Source organism: Electrona antarctica (assembly GCF_951216825.1).
Source record: "Electrona antarctica genome assembly, chromosome: 14".
Taxonomy (NCBI): Eukaryota; Metazoa; Chordata; class Actinopteri; order Myctophiformes; family Myctophidae; genus Electrona; species Electrona antarctica.
Genome location: NC_136795.1, coordinates 32,484,668 through 32,497,029, shown reverse-complemented (window position 1 = coordinate 32,497,029; position 12,362 = coordinate 32,484,668). Strand labels below are relative to the sequence as shown.

Here is a 12,362-nt window from a genome sequence, read left to right as displayed (position 1 = left end):
AACTTGTGTCCTGAAAGTATGTCAAGAAAAAGTTGAGAGTCCTGCTTTTAGATACAGTATGTAGTGTACCCAGCCCTTGAGGAGCTGTGAAAGTAGAGTAGTGTGACTATATGAAGGAGGAACAAAATGTTTGACATAAAAATGTTTGTCACCTAGTTAAATGTTTCTATTCATAGATTGTGTTATATGTCTGTCATTCAGTTGGTCTAAGGCAGGCCTGTTGAACCCATTTTGGGGTGAGGGGCGCATTGGTCAAAAGGTCACTTGATGTGGGCCAGAACCAGTTGCGGACCCGCGCTCACACGCATTTACAGTATCATTCACATATAAATAAATAAAATGAGGAAGACTACTATTATCAAACAATAAAATAAAACATTTGAAAGAGCAATTCAATTTGAAGTGAGGACATTACCTTTCTAAGCAAACATTTCCATCTGCAAATTTGCATCTGTATCTGCAGCTGTAACTGTAATTACTACACGTTTTATGCAGGCCTACTTTAGACTCTAAGGTCACTAAATACTGTACCTCATTGTTAAGCTTGCCGATATTCTGTCTCACCTCCTCTGTCTCCAGAAGCAGGTTAGCACTGATCTGGAAATGGTCTATAAAAGGGTGTAGAACACAAAGTATGTTAAATAAAAATGAATGTTGCTTATATTTAGTCTAGTAGCCTAGTGTCTAATACTTCAAATGGGTTAACAAAAGTGTTTTCAATTAATTGGATTTGTGTGGAAGATTTATCAAGTAGTACAAATCTGAGATGAGTTGCATTAATCTAAGTAGTAATTATTATTAGTACAATGTTCCTAGATATTTGAGACATATACAGTACAGGCGCTGTATGTTTTGGGTCTCAAAAACGTGGAATCAGACATTCCTCCTCTGTATGTTGAACAAACTTTACATGAATAAGTAATGGCCAAGCTCTTACCCCTGAGATATCCTTTTGATCAAGTTTTTCACTGTTCATTCATTGTTACAACTATAGCAGCCTACCACTGATGCACCATGAAGCCTGTGAATGAATTACCTTTTCCATTAGTCTTTGACTCAGTCTGCTCTACATTAAAATGAAACGCATGCCCATTATCTTCAATTCCATCCACAACCCTGGAAGAGACAGGAATAAGAGTTACATCATTATAGAGCAATCTGAAAACCAATGAATATCTGGCTAAAACTGATTGGAATTGATTACCTGGGGCTCAAGTCTAGAGGACTGACACAATGTACAGAAGGGATGAGCAGTTTGGATGGTCTATGGCTCGTGTCTGTGTCATGTCGAAGAGTGGGTAATGGAGAGGACAAGAGATTGTCAGTGTTAAGTAGCTGGGGAGATGGGCTACGGCCTCTACATCCCTGAACGGGTGATCGAGGTCGGAGGGCATGGATGTGGTGAAGCTCTTCTCCCAACTGGGTGGTGCTCAGGCTGGGTTGGTGAACAGGGCTACCCATTGCGTGCAGAAGGGGTACCCTCCTTGGAATCCAGTGGCCCATGTCTTGCCCGTGTTCCACCTTGTCCGTCTCAACAATGAAGGGTAGTTTGTGATTCATTCCAAGCCGATCCTAGGGAGATGAGAGTTAGAAAAACGATTTCTCAGTTCAAAGGATTATTGAAGGAAATTATGTTTGTCAAATAAGTGCTTTGAGAATCACATCGCTGTAAACAGCGAATAAGACTCCTGAACTTGAAAAAAGTGACAAACTGTAACAGGACTAGTTTACAGACAGATTCCCTTCATATTTTTAATTGCCATTTCTTATATACTGCTATTTGTCAGTATTGTACTGCACTTTAAAATATACACCTTATTGCCACCAGTGCACTTTATACTGCCACCACTGCAGCCATTTCGGTTACTATTTTCACACAGTGGTGTTTTCTACCGTTACGCTATATATTAGTATGTTGCGTCAAAGCTTTTGAAAAAAAGCATATACCATTGCTATGCAGGTCAAACTTTCTTCGCTGCTAACGTGCCTATTGGACAAGGATGGGTTGGGGAGGGACTTAGTGAAGGGCTAATTGAAAAAGAATTTAGGAGAAAAGGTTTTTATATATATATATATATATATATATATATAATATATGTGAAACATTATAATCCTTACCGCATTGCTTTGGTATACCCATTGTTGAATTGTGACATAGATTATGTACAGTTACAGTACTGTACAAACATTGCTGCAGATTGGTGAATGTGTCAAATGTACTGTATTAAATAAGAAATAAATAGCTCTGTGAGGCAGAAATACCTGAGACAGCATGGGAGATCTTGAAAGTCTTGTTCGTCCCTATAGATATATTATCAAAGTTAGCAGATATACACAACTGTGGTGTGGTCGCAAAGTGGCAGCATATAACTTGAAGCATCTGTAGTATATATTTAACACACTACGTAATATATATGCTACAGCAGGGGTTTTCAATTGATTGTGAACAAGGGACCACCACCCTGACTGGGGACCACTGTTGTGTCGGGATGGGATATGGGCTTCGATTAGTGCTTTCGTAACACTTGCATCCCATGTCTATACAACCACTGTTTCTCAACCGATGGTCCACGGACTACTAGTGGTCCATGGAATAATAGGCCTGCAGGTGGTCCATGGGAAAATGTTTTAAAATATAAATAGAATGCCTTTGTTAAATGTATTAAAATATATTTCAATAATACAGTATTTCAAAAGTCCATACAATGTAAGAAGATATTTGAATAAATAGCTAATAGAAATATTTAAATTAAATCATGACTGTTAAGGACTTGATTTCATTCATTGCACGATACTACGTGCAACAAATTATAACAAGCTCAGGCATTATTAAATTGAAATGTATACTTTTGTCTCTGGAGTGGTCCAGAGCCAATTTACCTATTTATGTTTTGAAAACCACTGATCTATTCCTATCCCACGCTTACCCTTATTCCATTCTTATTTTATCCAACCTTCCATTAAACTCAGGTTAACTGATATACACTACTGATAGAGCAGACACATGATGACATGATTATCTGCACATTTCCTAATAATGATGACTCAATCAGGAAAGCTGGTAGACTTACCCTTCTTGAGATTCTAACTCACTTTTCTGTAGAATTTCTTAACCTCAGACTTCCCAGTAACTGACAACATTGACGCACTTCCACGGAACAGTGCACTAAAGTTTTAGCGCTCGGTTGCACTTCCGCATTTGACCACCAAAATTTGGTGGTCAAATGCGGAAGTAGACGTTCTGAGACGGTACTTCCGTCAGTCTTCCGGGTGCTTCAAAACGCCACTGAGCAACTTCCACTGACATGAATAGCTGGGGGGCGGAGCTTCGCGCCAGTTCAGTCTCTATCCTTTTATATACTCTATGGTACCGGTACGTTTACGTTCTATGAATGGAAGGGTAGGCAAGATGGCGGGGCCGGTCACAGAGAGGAGAGACTGAAGTGAAGACGGAGGAGCGATCGCGTACGCAAGTTCAAAGTTTAGTACAGTCTGTGCGGTGCGTCGGATCTACAATCGGATCCATTGGGAGAAGAACCTAAGAAGATAAACCTTGGCGTTCTCACTTCTCACTGTCCGAGTGTCCGGATCTTGGAGCACAGCAACGGAGCTGCAGTGCTCTCTCACTGACTGGTTGACAAAATCAACCAGTCACAAATGCACAAAATCAACCAGTCACAAATGCACAAAATAAACCAGTGACAAATGCACAAAATCAGCCTGATGGAAATGCACAAAATCAGCCTGATGGAAATGCACAAATCAATCAACCGACTGGTTCACCTGCAAGGAGTGCAATAAATCAGAGAAATCAGCCGGATCCACAATCCGGTGCAAGGAGTGACGCACAGAGTCATTACAGTTTGATTGACATGGATCTTTGTGACAATTTGGTGACAAACCAGATCCAACCCTTGAGGCCGACCTCTTCCACAGTGCTGGGAGCCACATTGGTGGATGTGGTGGCTGCTGTGGAAGGAATGCGTGTTGCCCATCACCACCTAGAAACCATGGTAAGAATCAATGTCAAACAACTGGTGAAACAACAAGAGCGTAATACTGTTGAGAGAGGTCAAGGATGCAACGCTAACAATGGGTGATCAACAGATCACGAAAATGCAGGATGAAATGAGAGCAATGAATGACACCATTTTGCACACTAACCACCACAGTGGAACAAGGTCAAAGCAGAATGCATAAATAAATGATCGAGCACCTGGATTACCTCCGAAGACAGTTCACTTCAACCATGAACTGGAAAATGAAACGCCACCATGCTGAACTGCTGAGGGATGTTAGCACGGCGCTGGCCCCTATTGAGCAAAATATGGACAACACTCGCTCATCATTAACCACATGCTTGAAAAATATCGACACAGTGAACGCAGAAGTGTTAGCCATAAAACAACATTCCTTGAACACTACTGCAATGCCGGGAACCACACCACAAACCAGCTCTCCCGTCATAGCTACTACTGCACCATCTGGTCAGTTTCACCGCAGGCTGCAGTCCACGCTACACGTTGGTGGAGGTGCAGCCCTCCCGGACAGCTTACAGAGTGAACTAAGAGGAGGATTTTTGGGCAGACCCCCCCCATTAAAATCCAATTCCCCACGTTTGGACAGCGTGAGGACCCCCCAGACCCCTTGCTTTACTTGGAAAAGTGCAGGGACTTTCTCGCCATTAATCCTCTGACGGATGATGAACTCATTGCCACCCTCAGGAATGTGTTGCATGGCACTGCCAGAGACTGGTGGGATGTGGTTCGCCAGGAGACTAACACCTGGCCAGATTTTGAAGCGAAATTTGTGGCTGCATTCCTCTCTGAGGATTATGAGGACGAGTTGGCTGAGAGAGTTCGAAACAGAGTTCAGGGTGAAGATGAAAGCATTAGAGATTTTGCCTACATGTACAGGTCTCTCTGCCGACGTTGGAAGCCTGAGATCAGTGAGGCGGACATAATCAAACTCACACTGAAGAGTTTGAATCCAAAGCTTACAAGCCAGCTGCGAAGCAGTGGAGTGAACACTGTGGATGGCTTGGTTCGACTTGGACAACAACTGGAAAAAGACATGGAAAATCAACTTGTGTATGAGAAACAAGTACAGATATCAAAACCACAAACACGACAGGATAATTCTGTGAAATCCACACCTCCTGTGAATCCATCATCTTCCTCCTCTAAGAGTCAAGATTCATTCTGCTGGCGTTGCAAAGGTGCACATGCTCCTGCTACATGTCCCTATGCAGATGATGGAAAGAAAGGTAAGGGAAATGCTAATTCTGTGACATCTGCGCAGGTATTTTCCCCAAAGCTTTCTGCATCACCACTCCAGCAAACCTCAAAGGAGCCACCACTCCAATTGAAGGTTCCTGTGACGCTGGGTGCTTGGAAAGGGACAGCGATTGTGGACACTGGGTCCTCCTTCACACTGCTGAAAAGGCAAAATTACATCTTGGACTAAGGGTCCCATATACTTGGCCGATGGAGAGCCAAAAACCCCAGTGGGTCAGAGTGAAGTGAATTACACCTTACATGGCAAACCATGGACTCAAACCACTGCTGTGCTTCACTCTGACGCCTTGGCAATTCCGTGTGTGCTGGGTCTAGATTTCCTCTGCCAAAGTGGCTTGCAAATTGATGTCACTAACAATGCATACTGGTTCAAAAGCAATGACAAAGAACAATTTAATTTCCTGCTGGAACCCTCAGATGCACATCAACCTACCGGTACTGTGACTACTTCTCTGCTGTTCCACCCTCTCACCTTTCTCTTACAACGGGGGGAGGAGTTCTTGAAGTGTTCAGCATGGCTGTGCAGGATGCGCACCTGGAACAGAGTGGAAAAATGCAACTACTTTCACAACTTCAAGATAACTCAGACGTCTGCACCACACAAGTGGGTCGCACTGAACTTCTACAGCACAAGATCTTGGTCAGCTCAAATATCTCACTACGACAAAAACCATACCGTGTATCACCTCCCAAACTCCAGACCATGAAGAAGCTCATTGACAAAATGTTGGCCGATGATGTCATTGAACCATCTTCATCTGCCTGGGCCGCACCTGTTGTTCTGATTCCGAAGAAGACTGGTGATTTCCGAAATGGTCTTCAAGGGTGTTTCAGACCAGACAGATAGGGCAGGGGGAGTTTAATTTCTAGAATTATTTTCACGGCTAGCTTCCCTCCGTTTTCACTTTCTGTTACAATCATGCTCTTCTAAATCCCTAACCTAATAGGCTACATGGAAATGAGTGTGAACCACTGCTGTAGGTATAGGTAGGGTGTTGGCAAGACCGACAAATGCAATGCATCTGACCATTGTGCCTGCCCAGATCTAATTTCTATATTCGAGCCAGTGCAGCTAAGCATGGCGGGGTTGTTTTAGCATTTTGGCTTCTTATTTACTAATTTAGGGCCTCCCTACTGTAGTTATGGCTTTGGCCATACTGATAACATGGATTCACTGTTACATGTCTCTGGACACAACTGGCATTTCAGCTGTTTAAAAACAAATATGCATTGGCACAAGCCATCAACTTCGATTCACAGATTAAACAAATACATTTATGAAATCTCTGAAAGTTGGTTTAAAATAAAGATATTGAGGCTGATGCAATGACAAGCCATTTTCTGTTAAAACAAGCTCTGTGGGACTCATAGCAATATGACTATAACAGCCAAGCTAGCAGCTGCACCTAGCTCTTTACACCCAAATGGAAATTGTCCTAGAAGAAAGCTCATCAGGCTTTCATCCTGGGATATCTTGTGTAAAAAGCTGATATTTTGGCCTGAGGGTGACAATACTGACATGTTATTACACCACACACACAATTCAATTCAAAGGGCTTTATTGGCATGAGAAAACATACGTTTACATTGCCAAAGCAGAAAGCACAATACAACAATACAGCAATACAATCAAAACAAAAAAATGTGTACATTTGAACGTCAGAATCTTCAATAGATCAATTTCTATATTGTACCAAGATCACTGGATGCAGGTATAGTGCAGGAATATACACAATGACACACACACGCGTCAAGCACATTAACAATATTTTATGCCAATATTTGAGTCAAGTTAAATAACCAGACTTACAAGCAACAGCAAATACCTTCCCCTTGTTTATTGGTAAAATTACAATTTATTTTCTCTTTTTTTTTTTGCATTTTATACCACATGACCCCACCCTCCCCATGTCCCCTGCCTCACAGTAGTGGCTGCTGTGAAGGTACTGTTGTGCTAGTTGTTGATGTCATAACAGAGGATGACAACACTGGTCAAAGCGATCCCTCCCTGATATGAAAAGTAAAAATAAGAGAAAAAGGTAAGCATAAAAAGTAGTTTGAGATAACATCTGAATTCACAAAGATGACAAGACAGAGCCAGTGCACTTAATAAACATCTGAATTCACAAAGATGACTTATAGATCAGGAAAAGAAAAAAAAACTGATGAGGAAACATGTAGAGATTGGGAAGATATTGACAATAACTATTGATTGGTTACAAGTTAGGGGAAAAAAAGGATAATACAAAGACAGCAACATGTTTTCAATACACATTTGTGATTTTGGTCAAGAATACAAATCTTGCTTTACGCATTTGTCATTGTACATGGATGATTAAAGAACATTACATTAATGCTAAATTGACTTATTGGTGACAATGTTAATAATGCACTATTTACTGTATATTGTTGGATTAATTGTAAAGCATTAGGTGTCCCTATGCTTTGAAATCATTCTGAATAACTTGTCAAAAAGTCGAAGTAATAACAATAGTGATAACAATATAACAATGTAATAAATCAGTTCATCTATACAGCCGCTATCTAGAAGGAAATGGCTGTCCAGCCCCCTCTCCTTTTTGGAACCCTCTCTTCACTTCTTCCAGGAAGCCGACAGGGAACAAGGAGGAAAAGTGAAGGAACGCTGCATGCACCTTCCACCAAACTAACAGTGACATCAGCTTATGATCAAAATACTGGAGTAATTTATGGTACATAGAAAAAACAGTAAGTAGGAAAGAAAGGTGAGGGCCAACAAACCTGTTTAATTTTTTTTAAATTCCCTCCAGATGCTTTTGATTTGATTTTTTTTCCTTTACAGAAATACAGAGAACCAAAGATGAGCAGATTGCTCCATTAAGTGCGATCGGTACTGATTGATCTTTTTCTCCTTCCATAGGGCCTTTTTGGTGGTTGTTGTCAAATGTCCATTGTCAATCAAGAGATCTTGAGTTGGTACGTCTTGGGGTGGGGGTTTTTAAACTTTATTCTGTAAATTAGTGCGTTGGTCTATTTATTTTATCTGTCGATCGGTTCATCAGTTGTGTCTGGCAGTCTACTCGCCAATAGCACTGGTCTGCCAGACGGTTGGTTGGTTGGTACCAGGTAGAAGCTGGTCTGTCCATGGATTGGTTTGACCAATGGGATGCGTGTGTCAGCTGGTTGATATCTGGTCAGGTTGGTTGATACTGTAGGTCGCTTGGATCAATTGACTCAGTACTTTAGTTAGTTTCCACCCCCACAGCACTTGCTACCTCCACCGCCCTGTGGTGCAGTATCCTGCAGGTCCACGCCGCCTCTGGCACGTCCACCAGCACTACTTCCACCCCCCTGGGGCTCATTCTTCGGAAGCTTCTTGGCTATTTTAAAGAGCACAGACCAGGTAGATGTATGGAAAATGAGCAAACATTTATGTACTTTAGAAATATAATATGATGGATCAATGTCCCATAGTAATGTAAGGCGCTTACCTATGGCCATAAAAATCTCATTGACATTCATAGCAGTCTTGGCTGAGGTCTCCATGAAGAGCAAACTGTTGTCATCTGCGTACGATTGTGCTTCCTAAAACAATAAAGATGCAGATACATTTGGAAACTGCTATCAGGCAGTTTGAAGACGTTATTGTCTAGGAATTTCATTAAAGAAAATGTAAGTTTCAGTAGCATTAATATTGCCTGTTATTAGGCTTCTCCTAAAACAACTACAGTATAATGAACTATTTAGATAGATAAATGTCTATTTAGATAGCAAATACTGTACTCGGTACGTTTTATGTACCTGGAAATCTACATCTCTTTTGTTGGCCTCATCTGCTTTGTTCCCTGCCAATGCAATGACAATATTAGGACTGGCTTGTCGGAGCTCCTTCACCCAGTTCTTTGCACAGGAATCTTTCCGATGTGTGAATGTATCCTAAAAACAAAACGAAGAAAAAAGCACACAAAATACACTCAATACGTATAATCATACAACTTTCACATACAACTTCAACTTCACAATTATATGAGCAAAGGTCCTTTGCAATTTACAATTTACAATTACAATTTAGGCATTTAGCAGATTACATTAGGCAAAAACAAAAGTATGGGAATACATCACATATATAAAATGCATTTATCGAGAAACATGCGTAAGCTAAGAACGTAACTAGAACATATCTATATAATGACACTATACATATATACTATACTATGCTATACATATGTACTATGATGTGCTATGACTACATGCAATGCAATTATTGTGCTGTCTACATGACATGCTATGAGTCTGTTTCAAATGCTATCTAAGTCTAAAAAGTGCTATCTAAGGGGGTAGGATAAGTGCTATGGGCCATGATGGAGTCTGAAAAGGTGGGTCTTCAGACTACGGCGGAAGATTGGGAGTGATGCTGCAGTTCTGATTGCAACGGGGAGTGCATTCCACAGTTTTGGGGCCAGAAGGGAGAAGAGTTTGGGACGTGTGGAGCGTTGTCCTGGCGTTTTTAGTGAGGGTACTTCCAGCTTTCCTGCGTTGGTTGCGTTGGTTGAGTTGAGTGGGCTGAGTGCGCGGGAGGGTTTGTAGGGTTCAATCATGCTTGCAAGATATGGGGGAGCCATACCTTTGGTTGCTTTGAATGCCAGCATCAGAGTTTTGTATTCTGTGGCTACGTGAGTCTATGAATATTGTAGCTATGAATATTATAGCGGCCGGCTACAGCCAATAGAAGTGAGTGTGGGGTGGGACTTCCGGGACTGGGGAAGTGAGTGACAGATGTTATGTGGATGTGCTGTGAGGAATGCTGTTGTGTGTGTTCTAAGAGTTACGGACTACGGTGAAGCCAGGTCCATTGTTTGTAAAATAGTGTTAAATTACTATTAAAGTTGGAGCCTTGGAATTTGCACTACGTCTCTGCCTCCAGTTCCTGGGATTGTTACAAACTACATGGCAGCAAAATCTGTTCATTTTGACAATGTCTAACACAAATATTATCTTATCCCTTATGGGATCTCAAAAAAAAAAATCAGATGGGCGTCCAAATAAATAAGGTTTCCTTGACAATGTTTGAGAACTACCGTGTTGGTCAATATGTTACATGCCAGGTAACTTACTGTGTTGGTAATGTCATAGACCACGATGGCAGCCTGGGCTCCTCTGTAGTACATGGGAGCCAGGCTGTGATACTTCTCCTGTCCCGCTGTGTCCCAGATCTGAAACGTAACTGTTGTGTCATCCAAACATACCGTCTGTGTGAGGAAGACAGCTGCCGAAAAAGACAATACAAAAACCAGTTTAACATGCAATGCAGTCTAGTGACTTACAAGTGAAAGTGCAACTACATTCAGTAAGTAATTATCGATTCCCCTTCACATTCGATAATTGACATTGATGGGTGAAAAATGGGTTACAAATCGTGGGATATATTTTTTAAAAAGCACATTGTACCTTTATTTTACCCATAGCAATTCAAAGCCCGACCAATCTCTCCAGCTCTTTAGTAAAGAGTAAAGAAATTAAGTGATAAAACATTTGGAACGATTGAAGCAGATGAATGGGTTCCATTTGACACAATAGCAATGATTGTTATCAGAATAAGAGTTTTAACCTGGTGATGGACCACAATGGAAACAAGCCCCTGCAGATTTTTGGGTTATCCTTTTAGCATAACTTTGACTGTACTACTTGTATCTAGTGATGTTAATCAATTATTCAATCAAACCTTTTATTAAACAAACAATTCACTTGACATGATTGCCATTTGTAATTAAACCTTTTTCATTTAAAAAGCTAGATCTTAGATGAGACCTCCAGGCTGGAAAGGGGAGGAAGAGTCAATGTAATATGTAAACAAGACAAGTAAGACGCGCAAACGCGGGAAGCGAACGCAGCTCGTAAATTGCAATAACAACAATTAGAATAAATTACGTAAGGTTTTTTTTAAGTTAAGTTTTTTTAAATTAAATGTTTTTTCAAGTTTTTTTTAGTGTGTGTATGTGTGCGTGCGTGCGTGTTTATTTTTTAGGTTTTTTTTTTTAAAGTTTTTTGTTTAAGTTTTTTTTTAAGTTAAGTTTTTTTTTAAGTTAAGCTTTTTGTGTGTGTGCGTTTTAACTTTTAAATTTTTTTTTTAAGTTAAGTTTTTTTTTAAGTTAAGTTTTTTGTGTGTGCGTTTTTCCTTTGTACGTTTTTTTTTTAAGTTAAGTTTTTTTTTAAGTTAAGTTTTTTTTAAGTTAAGTTTTTTGTGTGTGTGCGTTTTTCCTTTTGAAGTTTTTTTTTTAAGTTAAGTTTTTTTTTAAGTTAAGTTTTTTTTTAAGTTAAGTTTTTTGTGTGTGCGTTTTTCCTTTGTACGTTTTTTTTTTAAGTTAAGTTTTTTTTTAAGTTAAGTTTTTTTTTAAGTTACGTTTTGTGTGTGTGCGTTTTTCCTTTTTAAGTTTTTTTTTTAAGTTAAGTTTTTTTTTAAGTTAAGTTTTTTTTTAAGTTAAGTTTTTTGTGTGTGTGTGTGCGTGCGTGCGTGCGTGCGTGCGTGCGTGCGTGCGTGTGTGCGTGCATGTGTGTGTGTGTGTGTTTTTGTGTGTGATACAGCTGCGCCCTCTGGTGGTGGGCGGGTGGTGTTACAGCGTGACACACAGACACACACACACACACACACACACACACAGACACACAGACGTGATCTGCTGGGTCTCATAGTAAATGCTCACTGCGTTCGCAATAATTGCAGATACCTTGACATGACAAAAACAAAAAACAGAACAGACCTAAGCCAGAGAAATTAAACATTGCCAGTGTTCCCACTGGCGATGGAATTTGTGGGATATCACTTTGAGATGCCGTAGCGGCCGATGCCTATGCCAGATAGGAGTAATTGGGTGATTTCCCTATGAGAGTCGTTCATAAAATCATGGGAATAAATACATTTAGTTACTTTTCCACAGAACCATCAATATGTTTTAATACAGAATGTTTGTAACCCCAAAGTTAAAATCCAGACAAACTTTGTCAAGGCCAATATCCCCATGAGTGAATACACCTTTTGTATGTGATGAAAATAATACTAACTAGAAAAAGTGCCCTTCTGGGCACAGG

The 12,362-nt window shown here is 40.4% G+C and overlaps 1 protein-coding gene across 1 annotated transcript in view; it reads right to left on the bottom strand.

Annotated features, from left to right (window-relative positions):
• Nucleotides 1–12,362, bottom strand: part of LOC306937728 (ras-related protein Rab-5C-like) — a gene marked incomplete at its 5' end in the record, with an annotated part of 41,829 nt that overhangs the window by 27,054 nt on the left and 2,413 nt on the right. Inside the window, 4 exons of the mRNA XM_079521642.1 lie at nt 7,217–8,656; nt 8,768–8,861; nt 9,078–9,212; nt 10,391–10,542. Coding sequence (XP_079377768.1) covers nt 8,523–8,656; nt 8,768–8,861; nt 9,078–9,212; nt 10,391–10,542 — 515 coding nt within the window. The 3' untranslated portion in view covers nt 7,217–8,522. Of the gene's footprint in view, nt 8,657–8,767; nt 8,862–9,077; nt 9,213–10,390; nt 10,543–12,362 lie in introns of the transcript that reaches the window.